This window comes from Bombina bombina, chromosome 6 (genome assembly GCF_027579735.1).
Source record: "Bombina bombina isolate aBomBom1 chromosome 6, aBomBom1.pri, whole genome shotgun sequence".
Taxonomy (NCBI): domain Eukaryota; kingdom Metazoa; phylum Chordata; class Amphibia; order Anura; family Bombinatoridae; genus Bombina; species Bombina bombina.
Window position 1 is genome coordinate 510,732,100 of NC_069504.1, and position 26,670 is coordinate 510,758,769.

Sequence of the window (26,670 nt, forward strand, 5' to 3'; positions counted from 1 at the left end):
AATTTTAAACTAATTACACCTACTCTAAGCCCCCTAATAAAATAACAAAGACCCCCAAAATAAAAAAAATGCCCTACCCTATTCTAAATTACTAAAGTTAAAAGCTCTTTTACCTTACCAGCCCTGAACAGGGCCCTTTGCGGGGCATGCCCCAAAGAATTCAGCTCTTTTGCCTGTAAAAAAAAACATACAATACCCCCCCCCCAACATTACAACCCACCACCCACATACCCCTAATCTAACCCAAACCCCCCTTAAATAAACCTAACACTAAGCCCCTGAAGATCTTCCTACCTTGTCTTCACCTCACCAGGTATCACCGATCCGTCCTGGCTCCAAAATCTTCATCCAACCCAAGCGGGGGCTAGACATCCATCATCCGACGGCTGAAGAAGTCCAGAAGAGGGTCCAAAGTCTTCATCCTATCCGGGAAGAAGAGTAGATCCGGACCGGCAACCATCTTCTTCCAAGCGGCATCTTCTATCTTCATCCGATGACGACCGGCTCCATCCTGAAGACCTCCAGCGCGGACCCATCTTCCTCCGGCGACGTCCAACTGAAGAATGACGGTTCCTTTAAGGGACGTCATCCAAGATGGCGTCCCTCGAATTCCGAATGGCTGATAGGATTCTATCAGCCAATCGGAATTAAGGTAGGAATATTCTGATTGGCTGATGGAATCAGCCAATCAGAATCAAGTTCAATCCGATTGGCTGATCCAATCAGCCAATCAGATTGAGCTCGCATTCTATTGGCTGTTCCGATCAGCAAAACACTTTGATATGGTAACATAAAATGATAAATCGTATATATAAAAGAACTCTGCAATATACTTATATTATTTATTCTGTCCCCTTTTCCTGTAATTCTACTATGAAATTATGAGCTTTTCAGTTCCTGTTAGAAATGGAAGATCAGAACACTGTTAGATTCCACACAGCCATTGGCTGCACACTCTAGTGACCTATTTATAACTGTCTATAATTGGCTACAGCAGAGAAGGTAACCTAAGTTACAACATGGCAGCTCCCATTGTTTTATAGACACTAAAACTTTACACTCTTTTTGACGATATTTAAACAGCTAATGAAATTTTAAAAAATACATCTACGTAATTCTCAGACTAATCTTTTCTTTGAATGCATCATTCTATCTAGCATTTATTTAGTGTTTAATGTCCCTTTAAGCAATATAAAATGGTACTATAACATTTCACCTATAGAGATGTTTGTATAGTATTTAGGTTTACAAGTGCTAATTTTTTTCACAGATAATGTACCTCACATTCATTATTTTAAAAATATTATTGAGAGCACATACATATATATAGGTGATAAACAGGTATATAAACTTTATTTTATTTTTTATAAACGTGTTGTGTTTGCAAATAATTGATATCCATGAGAGCAGAGTATTAAAAAAAATAAAATTAAATATTTACCAACTGTGCCAAAATATATATATATATATATACATACATACATACATACATACACACAGGTAGCCCTCATTTTACGTCGGGGTTAGGTTCCCGAAGGAATGGTTGTAAATCAAAACCGTTGTGAATTGAAACCCAGTTTATAATGTAAGTCAAAGGGAAGTGAGGGAGTTAGGTTCCAGGCCCCTCTTAAAATTGTCATAAGTAACACCTAATACTTATTTTTAAAGCTTTGAAATGAAGACTTTAAATACTAAACAGCATTATACACCTAATTAAATAATCACACAACACAGAATATATAATTAAACTAAGTTAAATGAACAAAAACATTTGCTAAACAGCATTATAAACCTAATAAAATAATCACACAACACAGACTTCACTTGCATTTTTCTGCAAACAGTTCTTTCTATGCATTCCAATGTGGATTGATGTATAGACAGGAAGATCTTGTTCCTTTGAAATCTGCTCGATAGCTCAGGTCTGGTTAAACTGATTAATTTCAACTTGCTTGGCTTTGCTGCAACACAAGCGGACAGCTCCACCTAATGGCTATTTTAATAAATGCACTGCTTCTCAATGCTTTTCAATAGCAGTCACATGACTGGAAGAAAAGGTTGTTATTCTGAAACGGTGTAAATTGAACCGTTGTAAAACGAGGACACTGTGTGTGTGTGTGTATATATATATATATATATATATATATATATATATATATATATATATATATATACACACACACACACATACACACACACACCTGTGTATATATTTACATTATTTTATCTTTTTACAAATTGTGTTGCACTTTCTAGAGTGGTAAGATAAATCCTATAAAAAGTAATGAATTTTTCTGGAATATAGTAGTTTGCAGGTTGGAGCATGTTACAAGGAGCGCCTGGAACTGATAACATTATATATGAGTTACATAAAAATCTAATTACACAGTTTTCAGTATATATTACCTTCCATTTTCTCATACATATATTTTACCATCAGTAAGGTGAGATTTGCAGGCATAACATGCTAAGAGCATACATGTCCCTCTTGCCAAGTCTCAGAAGAAAAAATAAACTTTGCTTTTTACGCTTTCAGTACAATTGTCACTATGTATTTTGAAACTACTGTACATAGTACATTAAATATGCTCACATTGTTCTGGGTTATCCAGGTACTTTGGATATTCTCAGAGAAATTAGTTTGTTCTGCACCTGTTATATATGCATGAAGATTTCACTACAAGCTAGAGATTTTTTTTTTTTAAATTGAGTCACAGTATGATATGGATGTCCTGAATGTGTTCTTTCGATAGTATTTCCTGTAATACTTTTAATATCGTATTCACATATTATCCTGTTACTTGACTGACATTCAATTTTAAATACAAGTTAACTCTGCTGAAATGTGATGTGTAAATTTTGCTACACAATTAGTGTTATAATTGTATAAATGTTTGCATCTACCATACATTACAAAATTAACATTAGTTACTTTATGCCAAACATCATATGGTTTCATTTAAACTTCTTGACAATGATATGTTATTAAATTCCTCCAGTGTGAGCTCTTACTCATAATGCACATTTGTTTTAAAAGCTAAAAAAAAATTGAGTGAGTACTTATATATAGAAGTACTCCACACAAAGCAATTGCACTCACTGGAATACTTGTTTAACCATTTTATTTTGGGTTATTATATTTGCATATATAAATAAAACACATATAGTCACTTTATAATGTTTTGTTAGAATGCCATTTATTGTTTAAAAAAACCACAAAAAAACAAACAAACTAATAAGCTTTATTACCGTTTATTAAAAAAAAAAGGATTCTTTACAATGTTTACTTGTTTCATTTATAATGTTATATTTTAATTCAGTTTATAATTGTCCAGGGAAATACTTTAGCATGTGTTTACACATTATTACTGTCATTCGTAAATACGGCGTGGCTCACTTAAAACCACTCCACCTTCTTTCATTGCATTTCGAAATCTCTGTACCTAAAAAAAAAAACATAAGACCTTAAGTCAAATACAATTATAAACTGGGTAATACGACCATAAACATAATTTCACATTTTAACTGGGGTGGACAGAAGCCACAAGTATCTAAAATTAAACATTCATGGTTTACGTAGCATGCAATTTTCAACAATTTATGAATTTTCTTCAGTTAAGAATTTGCTTTGTTCTCTTGGTATCCCTTGTTAAAGATTAAACATAGGAAGGGTCAAAGCAAATTGGATAACTGGAAAGTTGTTTAAAATGACATGTTCTAAAAGTTAGATTTTATCCCTCTAAGAAATATATGTAAAACACTTTTTTTTTAAATTTTATTTAGACTAAAAGGGAAAAGTGTCTGTATACATTTTATAAAATTTTCTGCCTTGATTATTATAATTTGCAGTACACTCATCTACACATAGTAAGAAATAAAATAAGACAATTCCTGTATAATCAATCTTAAAATACATAAACTCAATCCTTTCTACCTTAGCAACAAACATGTAAATATTCTACTTTCAATTTATACAAGGGCTACTAAACACAATTTTTTTCTTTTTTGATTCAGACAGACAGAGCATGCAATTTTAAGCAACTTTCTAATTTACTCCATTATCAATTTTTCTTCGTTCCCTTGGTATCTTTATTTGATAAAGCAAGAACGTAATCATAGGAGCCAGTCCATTTTTGGTTCAGAACCCTGGCTAGCGCTTGCTGATTGGTGGCTACATTTAGCTACCAATCAGCAAGTGCTGCCCAGGTCTGAAGCAAAAATGTGCTCGCTCCTAAGCTTACCTACCTGCTTTTTCATATAAATATAACAAAAAAAGAAAGAAAAATGAATAATAGGAGTAAATTAGAAAGTTGCTTGAAATTACATGCTCTGTCTGAACCATGAAAGAAACACAATTAGGTTTAGTATCCCTTTAATTGTAACTTGGATAGCATAGGCGTAGTCTTTTAATATAACTGTTTAGACATCATTCATGTGAAGCAAACACTAAATCTGACAGGTTGAGAACTATATTTGTGAAGTGACAGATAGTAATTGCTTCCAAGACAAACAGGGATGCTTTTAAGCTCAGAGCCGCTGAAAAGATTGCAAACTTGTGACATAACCATATAATAGGAACACATCTATAATTATTGACACTAATGTCTTTCAATTGTTTACTTTACCAGCTAAAATAAAGAATATGAGAAATATTGGATCCCAGACTTCAAAATGCAGCAATGTTTAATTATAATCTTTGTAGTGATCATTTTGTTATATTGAAGGAATACTAAACCTCATTTGTAATTCACGTGTATATTTTAATATTAGAGGGGGCATCAGTACAGTTAAAGTACTGAAAAGCAATATGGCCAGATATGCAGACTAAAAATATATTTTTTTCCCAGTCTCAGACTGGCCTCCCACTTCCTACAGCAATATTGTCTTTAGATTTTCTTTTGGCAGCCTCACACTCTGTGTAATACAGTTTCTTTTTCAAAAATGCTGGCCCCAATCAAGTCTAGAAGAGGCTCTAATGATTTAGCCATCAGCTCTTGGGAGATTGCTGCAAATGGGGAGGGAGGACTGAAGTGCTGTGCATATTCTAACAGTTGCAATTTGTTCACACAAGCTTGCTTCCAATAATGGCTCCTCAGACTTAAATGATCTATTTTGAATCCAGTCTTTATTTCCCTATACATAGTAAAAGGGAGAACAGACAGATTCTAAAAAAAAAAAAAAAAAAAAAGAGTTAATTTAAAATACATACAAAAAAAAAAAAAAAAAAAAAATTTTTTAAAAATATTGTGACATTAAAGAGAATCTATGGTTTTGGTGACTCTCTAACTTAATCCTATTAAAATGTATAAGTCTTAAATAGACATGAAACAAAATTTTATCTTTCATTGCTCCAATAGAATATACCATTTTAAACAACTTTCCAATGTGCTTTTATTATCAAATTTGTTTCACTCTCTTGGCATCCTTTCTTAAGTTAGAAGCAAATGACTACTGGGAGCTAGCTGGGCACATCTGGAGAGCCAATTAAATGAGATGTGTGCAGCCACAGATCAGTAACTATAATTAATATGGATGCAAGGGCTATGCAAAAATATACACAAGCATCTCTCCAGGAATAAAAAAATTAAAAAATGCTCATTAAAGGGACAGTCTACCATCGAATTGTTATTGTTTTAAAAGATAGATAATCCCTTTATTACCCATTCCCCAGTTTTGCATAACCAACACAGTTATATTAATATACTTTTTACCTCTGTGATTACCTTGTATCTAGGAACCTTCTTCCAGCCCCCTGATCACATGACTGTGACTGTTTATCTATTGTCTTGCATTTAGCATTGTTTTGTGCTAGATTTTAAATAACTCCCTGTGCCTGAACACAGTGTTATCTATATGGCCCACGTGTACTTTCTGTCTCTTTGTGTTGAAAAGAGATTTACAAAGCATGTGATAATAGGCAGCCCTCAAAGGCTTAGAAATTAGCATATGAGCCTACCTATGTTTAGTTTAAACTAAGAATACCAAGAAAAAAAAGCAAATTTGATGATAAAAGTAAATTGGAAAGTTGATTAAAATTAAAAGTCCTATCTGAATAATGAAAGTTTAATTAATACTAGACTGTCCCTTTAAAGTTAATTTCTCACCCAAAGTTTACTTTTTATAGTACAGCACTTCCTAACATATCCAGATTTGTTCCTTATCCTACAGACAAAGCCATGGTCTTTACCAAGATAATATTACAGCTTACACAGAAAATATTATGGTGGGCTTGGTACAAAATGTTAGTTCTAGAATGGTACCATAAAGAAGTATACCAATTTCTTTAATACATTGAATAGTTAAAAAATAAAAATAATGGACTGTTACTCTGAATTCCTAAAGGTTTAAATAAAATATGCTGTACAACCCAACAGGTAGTAATAATCATATGTTCCATGCAAACAGTGCATACCCTGAAAGTCTACAGAGTAGTCTGTTTCTATGAAAACTACTTTGACCTCCCTGCAGTTTAAAAAAAAAAAAAAAAAAAAAACGTACAAGAATAATATAACATCTGAATACTATTCAAAATGATAAAAGTAATTTGGGGAAAAACAAAAAGGATGTGAAAGACGGCCATTTTCTGGCAGTTGATAATACTAACAAGAAATTGATGACATAGTGGGTATAATAAACAAAACTAGATATTAAAAAGGTGGCAGTATTGGAAAATTATTACTTTGGAAGACATTTTTTGCTAAACAGTGTTTCTCCTAACAGAAGGGGTGTGCGTGTGTGTATATGTGTGTGTGTGTATGTGTGTGTGTATATACTGTATATATTTTCCCCCATTTGGTATATTTTAAAATGAACATTCTGATGGAAAAAAAAAATCAAGGATAATGGAGTAAAATATGATGCTTTAATTATTCATAAATTGGCAAACTATACATTAAAAATAAAATGGTTTTGGTGAAAGAATTCAGTAACCCTTTGTCCATGGTAATACAAAACAAAAGTTTCGATAGCTTGCCCTTAAAGGGACATTAACAAGTTGGAATAGAGACAAAATATAATAATATGTACGTTAACTACTTTACCTGTAAATTTATACTGCTGTGCCTCGCCAAATAAGATGCTGTGAACTTATTTGAAATACAATGCCTGCGTTTCTGATGCTAAACACTGATAAGGGGGGGGGGGGGGGGGGGGCGTGGATCAGGCTACTCCAGACAGCATGGCTATGTAAGAAATTTTGCTTATTTTTGAAAATTATTTTTAACCCCTTAAGGACCAAGGACGTATAGGGTACGTCCTACAAAACAAGTAATTTAGTGACCAAGGACGTACCCTGTACGTCCTCAGGGGCTTCAAGCGGTGGAAGCAATCATGATTGCTTCCAACCACTTTCAAGGTGTCGCAGTGATGCCTTGGTATTGAGGCATCACTGTAAGACCTTTGTTTGGACACCGATGCAGAGAGCCACTCTGTGGCCCTCTCTGCATTGGGCATTGATGGCGCTAATCATTGGTTAGTGGGAGCAACACCTTGGAGGCGGATGGGCGGCCCATAGATGCGATGCGTTTCTGATCCGGTCCTGCAGAGTTGCACTGCAGTCGGTGAAAGCGACCAGGGGAGACGGGTGGGGACAAACTGGGTACTGGCAGACAGCTGCCAGTACCCAAGATGGCTGCAAATAGGTAGGGGGGGGAGGGTTAGAGAGCTGTATGGGGGGAAACAGGGAAGTTGGGGGAAACAGGGAAGTTGGGGGCTAAGAGGGGATCCAACACTGCAGAATTAATTGGGGAATTTGTTTTTTTTTTTTTAAAAAAAAGCTTTTTTTTTTTTTTTAAGTACTAGCAGAAAGGGAGTTGACAATTGTGAGGTGGGGAAGGGAAAAGAGCTGTTTGAGGGGGGCAAGGGAGGGTTCAGGGGGTGGAATGTGTCAGGTGGGAGGCTGATCTCTACACTAAAGCTAAAATTAACCCTACAAGCTACCTAATTAGCCCCTTCAATGCTGGGCATAATACAAGTGTGGTGCACAGCGGCATTTAGCGGCCTTCTAAATTACCAAAAAGCAACGCCAAAGCCATATATGTCTGCTATTTCTCAACAAAGGGGATCACAGAGAAGCTTTAACAACCATTTGTGCCATAATTGCACAAGCTGTTTGTAAATAATTTCAGTGAGAAACCTAAAGTTTGTGAAAAAGTGAAAGATTTTTTTTTTTATTTGAGCACATTTGGAGGTGAAATGGTGGCATGAAATATACCAAAATGGGCCTAGATCAATACTTTGGGTTGTCTACTAAAAAAAAAATATATATATATACACATGTCAAGGGATATTTAGGGATTCCTGACAGATAGTGTTCCAATGTTCCAACTATCTAATTTTGAAACAAAAATGGTTAGGAAATAGCAAAGTGCTACTTGTATTTATTGCCCTATAAGTTGCAAAAAAAAAAAAAGCAAAGTTTAGAAACTATTTAGCATGAGGGTTTTTTGGTGGTTGTAGATGTGTAACAGATGTTGGGGGTCAAAGGTAGAAAAAACTAAATTTATGCTTACCTGCTAAATTGATTTCTTCTATGGTAAGACGAGTCCACTGATTCATCCTTTACTTGTGGGATATTATCCTTCCCTACAGGAAGTGGCAAAGAGCACCACAGCAGAGCTGTCTATATAGCTCCTACCTTAGCTCCACCCCCCAGTCATTCGACCGAAGGTACAGGAAGAAAAAAGGAGAAACTACAAGGTGCAGAGGTGACCGAGTTTAAATAAAAAAATATAATCTGTCTTAAAATGACAGGGCGGGCCGTGGACTCGTCTTACCATAGAAGAAATCAATTTATCAGATAAGCATAAATTTAGTTTTCTTCTATAAAAGACAAGTCCACATATTCATCTTTTACTTGTGGGATACAATACCAAAGCTACAGGACAAGGATGAACGGGAGGGACAAGACAGATGGTTAAACAGAAGGCACCACTGCTTGAAGAACTTTTCTCCCAAAAATAGCCTCCGAAGAAGCAAAGGTATCAAATTTGTAAAATTTGGAAAAGGTATGAAGCGAAGACCAAGTTGCAGCCTTACAAATCTGTTCAACAGAAGCATCATTTTTAAAAGCCCATGTGGAAGCCACCGCTCTAGTAGAGTGAACTGTAATTCTTTCAGGAGGCTGCTGACCAGGAGTCTCGTATGCCAAACTGATGATGCTTTTCAGCCAAAAGGCAAGAGAGGTAGCCGTAGCTTTTTGACCTCTACGTTTTCCAGAATAGACAACAAACAAAGAAGATGTTTGACTGAAATCTTTGGTCGCTTGCAAGTAAAACTTCAAAGCACGAACCACGTCCAAGTTGTGCAACAGACGCTCCTTCTTAGAGGAAGGATTAGGACACAGGGAAGGAACAACAATTTCCTGATTAATATTCTTATTCGCAACAACCTTAGGAAGAAATCCAGGTTTGGTGCGCAAAACCACCTTATCAGAATGAAAAACAAGATAAGGCGAGTCGCATTGCAATGCAGATAGTTCAGAAACTCTTCGAGCCGAAGAGATAGCAACTAAAAACAGAACTTTCCAAGATAGAAGCTTAATATCTATGGAATGCATAGGTTCAAACGGAACCCCTTGAATAACTAAATTCAAGCTCCATGGTGGAGCAACAGGTTTAAACACAGGCTTGATTCTAACTAAAGCCTGACAGAATGACTGAACGTCTGGAACATCTGCCAGACGCTTGTGCAGTAGATTTGATAAAGCAGATATCTGTTCCCTTTAAGGAACTAGCTGATAGCCCCTTCTCCAATCCTTCTTGGAGAAAAGACAAAATCCTAGGAATCCTGATCTTACTCCATGAGTAGCCTTTGGATTCGCACCAATAAAGATATTTACGCCATATCTTATGATAAATTTTCCTGGTGACAGACTTTTGAGCCTGAATCAAGGTATCTATGACCGACTCAGAGAACCCCCGCTTGGATAAAATCAAGCGTTCAATCTCCAAGCAGTCAGTCGCAGAGAAACTAGATTTGGATGCTGGAACGGACCTTGAATCAGAAGGTCCTGTCTCAGTGGCAGAGTCCATGGTGGAAGAGATGACATGTCCACCAGGTTTGCATACCAAGTCCTGCGTGGCCACGCAGGTGCTATCAAAATCACTGAAGCTCTCTCCTGTTTGATTCTGGCAATCAAACGAGGAAGGAGAGGAAATGGTGGAAACACATAAGCCAGGTTAAACGACTAGGGTACTGCTAGAGCATCTATCAGTACTGCCTGAGGATCTCTTGACCTGGACCCGTAACAAGTAAGTTTGGCGTTCTGACGAGACGCCATCAGATCCAATTCTGGTGTGCCCCATTGCTGAATCAATTGTGCAAACACCTCCGGGATGGAGTTCCCACTCCCCCGGATGAAAAGTCTGACGACTTAGAAAATCCGCTTCCCAGTTCTCCACTCCTGGGATATAGATTGCTGATAGATGGCAAGAGTGAGTCTCTGCCCATCAAATTATTTTGGTAACCTCTATCATCGCTAGAGAACTCTTTGTTCCCCCCTGATGATTGATATATGCTACAGTCGTGATATTGTCCGACTGGAATCTTATGAATCTGGCCAAAGCCAGCTGAGGCCACTCCTGAAGCGCGATGAATATTGTTCTCAGTTCTAGAATATTTATCGGGAGGAGAGCCTCCTCCCGAGTCCACAAACCCTGCGCTTTCAGGGAATTCCAGACTGCACCCCAGCCCAATAGGCTGGCGCCCGTCATCACTATGACCTACACTGGCCTGCGGAAACAAATTCCCTGGGACAGATGATCCTGTGACAACCACCAAAGAAGAGAGTCTCTGGTCTCTTGATCCAGATTTATCTGAGGAGATAAATCTGCATAATCCCCATTCCACTGTTTGAGCATGCATAGTTGCAGTGGTCTGAGATGCAAGTGAGCAAACAGAACTATGTCCATTGCCGCTACCATTAGTCCGATTACCTCCATACACTGAGCCACAGACGGCCAAGGAATGGAATGAAGAGCTTGGCAGGTGGTTAAAATCTTTGATTTCCTGACCTCTGTCAGAAAAATTTTCATGTCTACCGAATCTATCAGAGTTCCCAGGAATGTAACTCTTGTGAGAGGGATAAGTGAACTCTTTTTTTACGTTCACCTTCCACCCATGAGATCTTAGAAAAGCCAACACGATGTCCGTGTGAGACTTGGCTAGTTGGTAAGTTGACGCCTGAATTAAGATATCGTCCAGATAAAGCGCCACTGCTATGCCCCGTGGCCTTAGAACCGCCAGAAGGGACCCTAGCACCTTTGTGAAAATTCTGGGAGCTGTGGCCAACCCGAAGGGAAGAGCCACAAACTGGTAATGATTGTCCAGAAAGGCGAACCTGAGGAACAGGTGATGATCTTTGTAGATAGGAATGTGTAGATACGCATTCTTTAAGTCCACGGTGGTCATATATTAACCCTCCTGGATCATTGGCAAAATAGTCCGAATGGTCTCCATCTTGAAGGATGGGACTCTGAGGAATTTGTTTAGGATCTTGAGATCCAAAATTGGTCTGAAAGTTCCCTCTTTTTTGGGAACCACAAACAGATTGGAGTAGAACCCTTGCCCCTGTTCTGTTTCCGGAACTGGGCAGGTCACTCCCATGGAAAATAGGTCTTCTACACAACGTAAGAACGCCTCTCTTTTTGTCTGGTTTACAGACAATTGAGAAAGATGGAATCTCCCCCTTGGGGGAGAATCTTTGAACTCTAGAAGATAACCCTGGGTTACTATTTCTAAAGCCCAGGAGTCCTGAAGGTCTCTTGCCCAAGCCTGAGCGAAGAGAGAAAGTCTGCCCCCTACTAGATCCGGTCCCGTATCGGGGGCTACCCCTTCATGCTGTCTTGGTGGCAGCAGCGGGCTTCTTGGCCTGTTTAACCTTGTTCCAAGTCTGGTTAGGTCTCCAGACTGACTTGGATTGAGCAAAATTCCCCTCTTGCTTTGCGGCAGGGGAAGAGGTAGAGGGACCACCTTTGAAGTTCCGAAAGGAACGAAAATTATTTTGTTTGGTCCTTATCTTATTCGTCTTATCCTGAGGAAGAGCATGGCCTTTCCCTCCAGTAATGTCTGAAATGATCTCTTTCAGTTGAGGCCCGAATAGGGTCTTACTCTTGAAAGGGATGGCTAAAAGCTTAGCCTTTTATGACACATCAGCAGACCAGGACTTAAGCCATAACGCTCTACGCGCTAAAATGGCAAAACCTGAATTCTTCTACGCTAATTTAGCCAATTGAAGAGCGGCATCAGTAATGAAAGAATTAGCTAGCTTGAGAGCCCTAATTCTATCCAGAATATCATCTAATGGGGTCTCAACCTCAAGAGCCTCTTCCAGAGCCTTGAACCAAAAGGACGCTGCAGTAGTTACAGGACCAATGCACGCTATAGGTTGGAGAAGAAAACCTTGGTGAACAAATATTTTCTTCAGAAGACCCTCTAATTTTTTATCCATAAGATCTTTGAAAGCAAAACTGTCCTCGATAGGTATAGTTGTACGCTTAGCCAGGGTAGAAATAGCTCCCTCCACCTTAGGGACCGTCTGCCACGAGTCCCGCACGGCTTCAGATATGGGAAACATTTTCTTAAAAGTAGGAGGGGGGGCAAACTGAATACCTGGTCTATCCCACTCCTTAGTAACAATTTCCTAAATCCTCTTAGGGACCGGAAAAACATCAGTGTAGGCAGGAACCTCTAGGAATCTGTCCATTTTACACAATTTCTCTGGAACTACAATAGGGTCACAATCATCCAGAGTCGCTAAAACCTCCCTGAGCAATAAGCGGAGGTGTTCTAGTTTAAATTTCAAAGCCGTCATATCTGAATCTGTCTGAGGGAACATATTTCCTGAATCAGAAATCTCTCCCTCAGCCAGCAAATCCCTCACTTCAGAACATTGTGAGGGTACATCGGATATGGCTAATAAAGCGTCAGAGGGCTCAGCGTTAGTTCTCACACCAGACCTACTGCGCTTCCCCTGCAACCCAGGCAGCTTAGATAAAACCTCTGTGAGGGTAGTATTCATAACTGCGGCCATATCTTGCAGGGTGAAAGAATTAGACGCACTAGAAGTACTTGGCGTCGCTTGTGCGGGCGTTAACGGTTGTGACACTTGGGGAGAATTAGATGGTAAAACCTGATTATCTTCTGACTGAGAATCATCCTGCAACATACTTTTAGTAGCTAAAATATGTTCTTTACAATTTATTGATCTTTCAGTGCATGAGGGACACATTCTAAGTGGAGGTTCCACAATGGCTTCTAAACATATTAAACATTGACTTTCCTCAATGTCAGACATGTTGAACAGGCTAGTAATGACTACAAACAAGCATGAAAACACTTTATTTAGTGAAAAAAAATAACAATCTTAAAAAACGGTACTGCGCCTTTAAGAGGGAAAAAAGCATGCACGTTCTGCAAAACAGTCTAAACATGCACCAAATTTTTCAAAATTTTGTATGTAGACCCACTATAGGTAGTTAAGATTGCATCACATTTTTTTTTTAACAATTAACCCCTTAATGTCCAAACCGGATCGAAAATAGGCCCAGATCCGGAAAAAGACCCCTCAGCACCTTGCCACAGCCCTGCTGTGGCCCTACCTGCCCTCAGGGATCGAAAGTGTGGGGTAAAAGCTTCAATTTGGCCCAAAACATACACCAGGGCCCTCAGGAGTTAGAGCTTGCTGACAAACTAACTGCGCAACTGAGGCGTGAAAATAGGCCCCGCCCATCTCACTCTATGTTTCTTGAGCCTTAAAGAAAAGCACCAGAGCGGTTATAACTAGCCATGTGGGTTCCAAGACCCTAAAGATAAGCCATGTGTGCCCTAATAAAGTTGCCCAAAACGTTTAAGCACTCCCATCCAAAAAACGTTTGCTCACAAACATTTTACATTCAGTGTCAACCAGGGCCGCCACTAGAAATTTTGGGGCCCCTGACTTAACCATTGATCAGGGCCCCCCCCCCCCTCCTTTGACATGTGCAATTTTTGACCAAGTGACTATAACGTATATGCACTTTATTCTTAACGTCTATTTAAACTAGGAAATGTTGTAAAGGTAGTAACATACACTGAAACACACACATACACTAAAACACACACACTCACACATAAGGATTCACATATAGACACTCTAACAAACACGCAAAGAAACTCAGACACAGACACCCAAACAGACACTTAGCACTTGTTTACATTGACCTGACAAGTAATGAGGTAAACTACAGTTTTGTAAAAAAAGGAGATTTAGAAAATAAAATATGGAGTTCTGATTAACTTTTGTAAAGGAAGATGCCAACTAAATGATGACAACAGCATGCAGTGGCTGAAAGGAAGGGCCCTGAACGGCCTAAACAATAATTTAAAGGTTAAATGGTAGATTGGTGACTTCTGGAAAGGTCTCATTAGTCTCAAAGTCTGTAGAAAGATGTGAATAATCAGTAGTAAGGTCAAAATGTCCTAAAAAGGAACAGACAATGGACACACACACAAACTCAAACTTGCACATACACCCAAGGACACACCAACAGAGACAGCCTCAGAAAACACAGAAAGACATACATACACCCACAGAAAGACATACATACACACCCTCACTGAGACATCCACAGAAAACACACAAAGGCATACACACACCCTCACAGAGACACCCACAGAAAATACACACCCTCACAGAGACATCCACAGAAAATACAGACATACCTACTCACACACACCCTCACCCTCACAGAGACATCCACAGAAAACACAGACATACACACCCACCCTCACAGAGGCATCCAGAGAAAATACACAAAGACAAACACATGCCCACCCTCACAGAGACACCCATAGAAAAAGCTCAAAGACATATGCACACACCCTCACAGACATCCACAGAAAATGCACAAAGACATACACACCCACCCTCACAGAGATACCAACAGAAAGAAAATACATACACACTCATAGAGACACAAACCAAAGCACAAAGACATAAACACAGACACCCACAGAAACACTCACAGGAGGAAACATTTATGCACCTTGCATCCCCTAAATCAACAGTGTGTGACATGCATGATAAAAAAAATGCAGAAATTAAGATATCACTTTTTAAAGAATCATATTTGTAAATGTGCAAACAAAAATAATTCTGTGAATTCAAAATTGCACATTAATGATCTGGGTAGATGGCTAGATGAAGAAATGTGTGTTTGTTTGATATTTTCCCCAACCAAGAGCCCCATTTCAAATATAATCTACAATTGTTCCCATATGTCAGCTGTACTTGTGGATTTTGAAAATGCTGTACTCTATATGGTCTTGGTGGAACTATAAGCTGTGGTACTCATACCATTAGATCTGGTTAAATGCAGGATTTAAGCTTGTTGGTATGCATTTCAAAATTAAGTCAGCTGTAGAGTAAACTGAACAGTTTTAAGTTAACCTGTCTCATTTCCAACACTGAGCAATCTTAGTCTGAGAGTATAACATGTTATGCAGATGTAAAAATCTTAGATAAAATGCTCCTTGTATCTGGAAAGTCCTTGCATAAAGGGGCAGTAAACTGGAATGTAATATATATCATTTGTGTATTGAGGAGGAAACATTTCTGCATGGTTTTAAATATAGAATTTCTACAGCATTGTCAAATAATCATAAATACACTGCTGCTAAAAAAATGTGTTTGTATGGACCCCTGGCCCCACCATACAACTACTACCATACTGAAGTTACAATCTTAAATTGCACAAAGAAATAAAAACATTTGCTAAGTAATTCCTAGCTCCTTTGCAAATTAAAGTGATCAGCCGTCTGACTCAGGCACACACTCTACAAACAAAGTGCCAAGTCTGTCTCACACTGTGCATAGTGGTTTATTGCACACTCAGAAATCCTCTGAAATGCTAATACTTTACTCCTTGTAATAACATTTCCCATGCTCAATTAGCACTCTGCTATAGTACCCACTGGTGGCTGCCAAAATTAAAAAAAAAATTTTTTTTTTTTTTTAGTTCTTGCCTCATGGGGCCCCCCTAGCCCATTGGGCCCCTGACAGGAGTCACCCCTGTCACTCCCTGATGGTGGCCCTGGTGTCAACCATATATGTAATTGGCCCCATAAGCAAGCTAAGTAATGCCCTTCTTTTAGCTCTAGGATTACTGCTTACCCTTACCCTCCTGGGTATAATGTCAGCCTTTCTGAAATACACAGTCTCTCCAGAAAACATATGACTGAACATACCTCATTGCTGCATAGCATGAAACCGTTCCTCACACTGAAGTTTCCTTACTCCTCAGCCTCTGTGGGAACAGCAATGGACCTTAGTTACAAATGCTAAGATCATCCTCCAGGCAGCAGTCTTCATCCATCTGCTGCCTGAGAGTAAATAGTACAAACCGGTACCATTTAAAAATAAACTCTTGATTTAGAGCTGCAACAACTAATCGTCATAATCGATAATAATCGATTATGAAAATAGTTGTCAACGAATCTCATAATCGATTAGTTGGTTTGCAATTAGTTGGTCTGTGCACAACTCCAGCTGCTTTATAACACTGAGCTCCTGCACATGGTATTGTGTTTTATGGTTATGTCCTTAGCCTAAAGGACATCTACAGACGTCTACTTTTCACTTTTTCAGGACAGTATACGTTTACAACTACCCCTGGCTTATGTGCAACCCAGATATAATAGTCATCATTTGCATTGTTTATATTAAATCTGGTGATTTGGAACTATGCTTTTCATGATATAGTGCTGAGCTTGTTGTTTACACCTAGCCCTAGATTGATGGGAGCTATTTAAATTGATGTGCACTATTATCTGTTTGCACATTTATTAGCAGATCGCTTGCTATTGCTGATTATATGTACTGTATAAATAAATGTGTAAGGCTTTGTCCTGTTATTGATATACAGTCCTTAGCACTTTTGATTTGTTTTTTTATTGTTTTTTTTATATTTGTAATATATTGTGATAATATGTACCAGATTCAACCTATATGTATATATCTGTTATTTTTAGAGCGGACTAGATATTTCCCCCTAACATTATAGCTGGTTATTTACCATTGCATATATATATTCAAGATATTTTTTATGTAAGAATGAAGTCAAGGGTTACTTTATTTAGAGGCCCCTTGCCAAGGTGAAAACCCCTTTGCATTGGTGAAGAGCCAACATAGATAAATATCCCACTTTGGTGAAATTGGCAAAACCCTACTTATACATCTCAAGCACCTCAACACCATCTTAGTGCCTTATTCTCTGCTGCAGGAAATATAGCTGCAAACAGAGAACCAGCCTTAGCCAGAAGCATGTGGACATGTTGAGATTTTTGCAATTCAATGCAAAGTTTCTGAAAGAGTGAATAACAGAATGTTATTAACAGTGATAGTCTAATTCTTTCTAGTTCTACCTCTTTTCAAACAGTTTGTGGTTTTGTTTTGTTTAATTATAAAACTGTTCTGTGCTGCTTAAAAATTGGACAAACAGTTGTGTTAATGTAAAGTTTTAGTCTGAAGTTTGTATTTGTAACACACTCAGTATGTAGATTTTATTTAAAATATAGGAAACAATTATTGATTTTTTTTTATCCGATTAGTCGATTAATCGAAAAAATAATCGGCCGATTAATCGATTATGAAAATAATCGTTAGTTGCAGCCCTATCTTGATTGAAGAATTAAAAACTAATATTTTATCACCTCTTTCACTTTACCCTTCCTAGTACTTAGAGTAGGCAAAGAGAATGACTGGGGGGTGGAGCTAAGGGATGAGCTATATAGACAGCTCTGCTGTGGTGCTCATTTGCCACTTCCTGTAGGGAAGGATAATATCCCACAAGTAAAGGATGAATCCGTGGACTTGTCTTACCTTTATAGAAGAAAGTGTGGTTTTTTTCCATTTTTTTTTATCATATTGTATTATTTTTTTTAAAATAACGGTATATAATATGTGTGGGTACAGTAAATGAGTAAGAGGAAAATTACAGCTAAACACAAACACTGCAAAAATGTAAAAAAAGCCCTGGTCCCAAACGGTCAGAAAATGGAAAAGTGTTGTGCCAGCAAACTTTTTTTACATCATTAGTTGTTTTAGGATATGCACAGACCTCAACATGTTTTATGGCACTTTAAGTCAGTCAAAAATACAATTCAATTAACAGCTTCTCATAGTTTTCACAACAATTCAATGCTAACTATCAGCGAGACCATAAAACCCCCCCAGAAAATTACAATGCATTTAAATAGAAAACATTTTCTAAAATAAATGCTCTACTGTTGTGCCACTTAGCTTTGAAAACTTATTTAACACATTAAAAATACAAACTTGCCCATGGCAAAAGAAGTCAGAGGCTAATGTTCACCAAGTAAAATTCTTTACTGTCTATATCCTGCATTTCACACTCTCATTATTTATATCAGCATTTTTAACTACATCTTTGAGAACTAGATATGCCAAACGCTGTAAGTATAGTTTGTGTCTTGCATCACAAAATGGCTTTGATGAACTCTAGTGAATTATTTTAAACAAAAGTGAATTATTTGGTAATATTTTTTTTCTTTATTCTTTACATTATATAAGAAAATTAAAAAATAAAAATGTAAGGAATGGAAAACCATTTTAAAACATTTATCATTAAAATGTGCAATTCATTGGTTTTTAACAAAATAAAAATATTGAAGATATAACGATTAAATTACCATCTCAGATTTAAATTCCCATGGTATTGCATGGAAAAAAACATAACTGATTCCAGCTTCTAGACAACGTTGAGCCAAAACTCGGCCTACATTTTCACTGGCCATAACGTCTTTTGTGCTGTATAAGTGTTTCTTTATTGCCCACTCTCGAGTAGACGCTGAGAGTAGCACATTTCCATTAGCATGCTCGACAAAAGCAGTTACATGGTGTTGAGAGCGCTCAAATTTTAACCTTAAAGCAAAGCAAAAATGAATCATATTAGTGCAGGATGAATAAAAACGTAAAAACTATATTGCAAACAAAATACATAAAAAACAATTATGAAATTCCTGTAACTTTAATATCAAACATTTTCATAATGGGTGAAAATAATTTTGTATTTTCAATTTGAATGTAATACATTTGACATGTATAGTTTTAGGTACTGGCCTGGCAAGACAAAACAAGAAGGACTGATTGACTATACAAGACTTAAAATCAGCATAGTCAGTATACATGTTTCTTATATGTGGTTTTATTTACACTATAGAAAGTCTGGGGCATTTTGTAAACATAATAAAACTATTTTAACACAGACAAATGTAGAAGAACAAAAATTCAGAAAAAAAAACAGAGAATATTTTTACGTCCATTGTTTAAAACGGCATAATTGTAAAATTATATTTTTGTTTTGAATAGACTGATGGTTGACATATGAAGCTGCTGTCATGTTCCCAATGTTTTAAGAACCAAAACACTACTCTAAAGTTTAACTTCTAGACGCCTTTAGGACATTACATGCCGTCCTAAAAGCGATTGGTTTTATATGACATTAAGACATCATGGAACGTCCTAAGTTTTACCGTCCTTTTCCCCTCTCTGTAAAAACAGAGGTGGATATGACTGTGGGATGTGCCTAGCAATGCATAATTTTTTGTTATTCTCACCAGTATATTTACATTAAAAAGCTCACATCCCCGGTCTCTTTCAATATTGCTTGTCCTCTGACTGAATCTCACTCTGTCAGTCACTAACAGACTGGAAGTCTGGTGCAAGCTGTATTTGTATTGCAGGGGGAGCTCTCTACTCAGTAACCACCTTCTAAAAACTTTTATGGAGATTTTTTTATATAGTGGCAGCAGTCTGTGCTAATGAACGCTACTTATTTAGCCTAGAGCTTAAATAGCGCACATTAGTGCCGACTGCAGCATAAAAAAATACACACTTGTGTGCTAGGCTATCTTAGAGGGAATGGGCCTATATAGGAATATGGGCCTGGAGCTGTAGCTCCACCAGCCCTTACATAAATCTGGCCATGCAAAGCAGTGTAATACAGGAAATGCCTGTATCTCCAGATTTGTCATAGTAGCATCTTTTAACTAAAGCTGTAATGATAGAGACAGAAACTCTCCCCATATTTCCTGACAATAAATAACGGTACCAGGCGGGAAAAGGAAACATCTTTTACATGTAAAATGGTGAAACTTTCAGTTACTCCTGTTCTGGGAGAGCTACTAGGATGGGTCAACAAATATAAAAAAAACAATCTCAGAAAATGTAAGACGCAAAACCAAGCAATCACTTAAAGGGACACTAAACATTTTTTGACAATGATTTATATAATAATTGCAGAAAAGCTTATAGCTTACAATGGTGGTTTGAAATAGCACAGGAAGGCTATGTTTGCTCCCTGCAGGGTTCTCTATGCTACTCCATGGTGCCTACCATCTCACAGCACGCCTATTTTTACTTTTGAACTGACAGCTAATACAGCCAATTAGCTGCTGTATAGCCCACAGACTTTTAAAGCAATGAACAAAATAAGGTTAAATGTCCCTTTAAACATATCCCAGTGAACAAAGTAAATTCTGTTATAAAAGAAAATATTTCCATGCAGCTTTTTTTGCACTAATAAAACTATAATACTTACCTATGCCAGTACTGTCTAGATGGCCAAACTGTTGCCCAACCACGGTCTTTCAATGCTAGCGCCAATCGCTCCATATTACGCGGGTTTCGATTTGTGAAATTTGGGCTAACAAGTTCATTTTCTTGGGTGTCTATTTCAGCCTGGCCAGAAGACTGAAAACTAGCTAAAGTAGTAGCGTGACGAACAGCTGGAACAATAAAAAAATGACATTAGATAGTAGCAATGCTAGAAATAACTGAAGTACACAATTTTGTTTAAAACAGACAAAACATTCCTTGCTGATTCTGATAGAACATACAATTTTAAACAACTTTCCAATTTACTTCTAATATCTAATTTGCTAAAATCTGTTGGAATCCTTTGTTGAAAAGCATACCTAGGTAGGCCCAGGAGCTTTGAGGCTAGCTGCTTATTGATGGATGCAGATATGCCTCATTTACTTACCGATGTGTTCAGCTAACTCCCAGTAGTGCATCGCTGCGCCTTCAATATAGGATACCAAGATAATTGGGCTAAATAGATAATAGAAGTAGCGAAAGTTGTCTAAAATTAAAATATCTGAATCATGATAGATTTTTTGTGTTGCGTGTCTCTTTAAGGGAGGGACATCCTAATGAAAAATAATAGACTAACTACTTAAAGGGATTTTAAATAAATGTATTTATTGGTTTACTAAATACACAAAGAAGAACATAGCAATCTACCGTACTTTCTGCTCTTTCATCTGGGCAGTATGCACCACACTAGTGATATGTCTATATGGTGCTAAATGCTGTGCTGATCTAAACCCTGACCAACATCACTGCTGCAATCCAGATTAGAGCAGAATGCAAGAGAAAATTCCTCCCCTGGAAAGGCGAGAACAGCATTGTAGCATTGTAACATTGTAACATAAACGTGGACATACCACCACCACCACCACCACATGATATGTACAAAGTATACTTACAAGGCAAACTATATAAATGCCAAAGAAATCTAGTTTGGTCCCATAATGATTAATTATTTTAAAGAGGTTTCAACAAACGAACGAATGCACTAGGGCACTATAAAAAACTGAGCCTGGTGTCTGGATTTGCGAGACTTGAAAGTACTACCACACTGCAGCCTAATGTATCTCCAATAGACTGCACCAGGGAAGAAAAACGTTAAGCATGACGTATGCCCAGATGAGAGCTGGTGTTGTGAGGCCACCAGAGGCCCAACTTTTTTTCAGCTTCTGTTATGAGATTTTTTTTTAGTGAACATTTTTCTTCGGGTCATTTTGACATTAAATTTTAAATTAGGCAATGTTTAAAAGGTACACTAAACCCAACAAATTTATTTCATGATTCAAGTAGAGGATACAATTTTAAACAACATTCCAATTTACTTCTATTATCTAATTTGCTTAATTCTTTAGATATCCTTTGTTGAAGAAACAGTGATGCACATGGGTGAGCAAATCACACGAAGCATCTATGTGCAGCCACCAATCAGCAGCTACTGAGCCTATCTAGATATGCTTTTCAGCAAAGGATATCAAAAGAATTAAACAAATTAGTAAATTAAAAAGTTGTTTAAAATTGCATGTTATTATTATTGGTTATTTGTAGAGCGCCAACAGATTCCGCAGCGCTAATTGTATCTAAATCATGAAAGAAAAAATGTGGGTTTCATGTCCCTTTAACTGGAGAATAAAGCAATTTTTAAAGTGTTACAATGTATTGCTGTAGGTGAAAATATGTGTTTCCTTTGATCTTGGTCTAACATCACATAATTAGAAGGTAAAAATGTAGTAAAAAAAAAAAAAAAAAAAAAGTTCACTGCACACAAGCCGTGGAAGGGCTAGGAAGTAAGGTTAAAAAAAATCCCTAAGAGCCAGTCATCAATCAATGCACTGTTTCGTATTTAACTGTTTTGTTTAAACAGCGATTTTCATTAGATCTGAACTACAGCACAGCTGACTGGTGACAGAAGGTTAGTACCATGGTTACTGTTCAGCTCTAGTTAGAGGGACATAAAACAATTTTTTTTCATGATTCAGATAGAACATACAATTTTAAACAACTTTCCAATATACAGGTAGCCCTCACTTTACGCCGGGGTTAGGTTCCAGAAGGAATGGTTGTAAATCGAAACCGTTGTAAATTGAAACCCAGTTTATAATGCAAGTCAATGGGAAGTGAGGGAGATCGGTTCCAGGCCCCTCTTAAAATTTTCATAAGTAACACCTAATACATTATTTTTAAAGCTTTGAAATGAAGACTTTTAATGCTAAACAACATTATAAACCTAATAAAATAATCACACAACACAGAATATATATTTAAACTAAGTTAAATGAACAAAAAGATTTGCTAAACAGCATTAAACCTAATAAAAGAAAGAATCACACAACACAGACTTCACTTGCATTTTTCTGCAAACAGTTCTTTCTATGCATTCCAATCTGGACTGATTTATAGACAGGAAGATCTTGTTCCTTTAAAACCTGTTCGATTGCTCAGGTCTGGTTAAACTGATTAATTTCAGCTTGCTTGGCTTTGCTGCAACACAAGCGGACAGCTCCACCTACTGGCTATTTTAATAAATGCACTGCTTCTCAATGCTTTTCAATAGCAGTCACATGACTGGAAAAAAAGGTTGTTATTCTGAAACGATGTAAATTGAACCGTTGTAAAACGAGGGCTACCTGTACTTCAGTTACCATTTTTTTTGTTTTCTTGTTATCCTATGTTGAAAAACAGTAAAGTAAGCTTATGAGTGTTCACGTGTCTGAAGCTCTATATGGCAGCAGTTTTGCAACAATGTTATGCATTAGCAGGAGCACTAGATGGCAGCACTATTTCCTGTCATGCAGTGCTTCAGGTATGTGCACGCTACCTACCTAGGAATCCCTTCAACAAAGAATAACATGAGAACAAAGCAAACTTGATAATAGAAGTAAATTGGAAACTTTTTAAAAATGGTATGCTCTATCTGAATAATGAAAGAAAATGTTTGGATTTAATGCCCCTTTAAGATATCCTAAAAACCTGGCCTGTACTTCAGGCCTGGAGTTGAGAAACACTGAGCTAGAGCACAGTGCTGTTTAAAAAGAACAGAATAATGTGAAGCATCGCTGCAAAACGAGAGCGCTAACAGTTCCTGCGTGTGTCCCATTCTACAGATATGCTGTCTTTTCTGCAATGACATTTTAGATCACAGCATGTTCTGCCTTGGGGGTGGGGCCTGTGTGTGGTTGTATGGTGGGGCTTTGCATCAGTGTCAGTGGGCTTAGTAAGTGTATGCAACCTGTCTTCTGATGCATATCATTCCTTTCTCACACTTAACACCTGTAAATGCTAGAAATCATTAGGTAGCATTTTGTTATAGGTCTGTGTGGCAGCCTGAGTGCAGTGTTTAAGTGAGCTTTGTGTCTATATATTTAGCTTTTTTCATCAAATAAAAGGTGCCGGTACTCAATGATTATTGATTGATATATTCTGCTCAGTAACTTTGAAAAAAGCAAAAGGGACAACATTATTTACAATAGCCGATGTATTTTGCAGCCCCCTCTTGTGAAAACTAGAGTATTTACATGATGATGACATATATTACCTGCATTAATTGGCAGAGGTGGGGGTACACAGTACCGGTGAGTACCCCAACAAAAAACCCTGTATATATAGATCAATCAGTGTTCTCCAAAGAAAATGCTATCTAGGTGGGGTCAGTATAATACTCACATAGCGGGTTAGGGACCGGAGCCCCGCTGTAAAGTGAAAACTGTCAAAGTGAAACAAAGCGGTTTTAGCTTTCTTTTCACTTGCCACTGTGTTTAAAAACATGTTTGAACTAACATATATTAGGGGTGCAATAGCGCTAAGTTTAGTTTAACACTAGCACAGTATTCAATTAGTATTCAATAAATACTGTACCTGTAAATTACGGCAGTAAAATTTGCCAGACAGCAACACAGACACAGATTGCACTGTAATGCTGTAAACAGGGGGAACTGCGCATAACAAAATGGTGACAGGCACTTTTCTCGCAATCTCACGATTACAGCATGGTTTCAAAATCCTTGGAGATTGAACTTTAGCTACAAAAAGCGCTGTATTAGCAAAGCGCTGTAAAGTGAAGCATACCTGTATACACACACACATATATATATTTGTTTTTTTTTAATTTATTTACATACAATTGTCAAACTTACAAATTACTAGGGGTGTGCATGACTAATATTTTTACAATCGACTAGTCGAAAGCACCCCTTCTTGCCAGAAAATAGGTAATAAAATGTGAAATATATTTAATGTAATTGTAAAAACACAACAACCCCAATATGTGAACAAAAAACAAAATCTGCAAAGCGCGTCCATGCAAGTTTTTATTTAACAAATACATCAACTCAGAGTCGACATTGTTTCAGCACGCACAGTGTCACATTGCCGTTGTCTTACTGTAAAAGCTGCAATGGATGTTCATTGATGTCCTATTTCTTTCTCTGTCGCTACCAATGCAGACGGGTGTTTGTTTTTTAGGTGGCTTAACATGGAAGTTGTGGATATATTTTACAGCAATTGCACGCCGCAAATGTTAACTTAAAGGGCCATTATACACTCATTTTTTCTTTGCATAAATGTTTTGTAGATGATCTATTTATAAAGCCCATAAAGTTAGTTTTTTAAAAAAATATATAGTTTTGCTTATTTTTAAATAACATTGCTCTGATTTTCAGACTCCTAACCAAGCCCCAAAGTTTTATTTGAATACCGTCAGCTACCTTCTCCATCTTGCTCCTGTTTGTGTAAAGGGTCTTTTCATATGCAAAAGAAGGGGGAGGGGGAGAGTCTTATTTCCCACTTGCAGTGGGCTTTCCAACTGCCTTTTCAACAGAGCTAAACTGACAGCTTATTCTTTATAGTAGTGTCTATTACATGCAGTTATATGAAAATGAGTGTATACTGTCCCTTTAACTGCCTTTTCATGTAGTTTTTCAAAATATTTCCAAGCAGGACTTTTTGTTGAAGATGCAATTTTTTGCAAAAACAGAATTTATGCTTACCTGATAAATTACTTTCTCCAACGGTGTGTCCGGTCCACGGCGTCATCCATTACTTGTGGGATATTCTCCTCCCCTACAGGGAAAGGCAAGGAGAGCACACAGCAAGAGCTGTCCATATAGCTCCCCCTCTGGCTCCACCCCCCAGTCATTCGACCGACGGTTAGGAGAAAAAGGAGAAACTATAGGGTGCCGTGGTGACTGTAGTGTATAAAGAAAAAGAAAAATTTTTCAAACCTGATTAAAAACCAGGGCGGGCCGTGGACCGGACACACCATTGGAGAAAGTAATTTATCAGGTAAGCATAAATTCTGTTTTCTCCAACAATGGTGTGTCCGGTCCACGGCGTCATCCATTACTTGTGGGAACCAATACCAAAGCTTTAGGACACGGATGAAGGGAGGGAGCAAATCAGGTTACCTAAACAGAAGGCACCACGGCATGCAAAACCTTTCTCCCAAAAACAGCCTCCGAAGAAGCAAAAATATCAAATTTTTAAAATTTGGCAAAAGTGTGCAGAGAAGACCAAGTCGCTGCTTTACATATCTGATTAACAGAAGCCTCGTTCTTGAAAGCCCATGTGGAAGCCACAGCCCTAGTGGAGTGAGCTGTGATTCGTTCAGGAGGCTGCCGTCCGGCAGTCTCATAAGCCAATCGGATAATGCTTTTCAGCCAGAAAGAAAGAGAGGTAGGAATAGTTTTTTTGTCCTCTCCTCTTACCAGAGTAAACGACAAACAAGGATGAGGTTTGTCTTAAATTCTTTGTTGCTTCTAAATAGAACTTTAAAGCACGGACTACATCTAAATTGTGTAACAAACATTCTTTCTTTGAAACTGGATTCGGGCACAGAGAAGGAACAACTATTTCCTGGTTAATATTCTTGTTGGAAACCACTTTTGGAAGAAAACCAGGCTTGGTACGCAAAATAACCTTATCTGAATGGAACACCAGATAGGGTGGATCACACTGCAAAGCAGATAATTCAGAAACTCTTCTAGCAGAAGAAATAGCAACCAAAAAACAGAACTTTCCAAGATAGCAAC

The 26,670-nt window shown here is 37.6% G+C and overlaps 1 protein-coding gene across 1 annotated transcript in view; it reads right to left on the reverse strand.

Annotated features, from left to right (window-relative positions):
- Positions 1 to 3,236: 3,236 nt before the first annotated feature.
- Positions 3,237 to 26,670, reverse strand: part of MRPL18 (mitochondrial ribosomal protein L18) — a 34,057-nt gene continuing 10,623 nt past the window's right edge. Inside the window, exons 2-4 of the mRNA XM_053717406.1 lie at positions 20,598 to 20,784; positions 18,688 to 18,919; positions 3,237 to 3,443 (exon numbers count right to left, since the gene is read on the reverse strand). Coding sequence (XP_053573381.1) covers positions 3,372 to 3,443; positions 18,688 to 18,919; positions 20,598 to 20,784 — 491 coding nt within the window. The 3' untranslated portion in view covers positions 3,237 to 3,371. The remainder of the gene's footprint in view (positions 3,444 to 18,687; positions 18,920 to 20,597; positions 20,785 to 26,670) is intronic.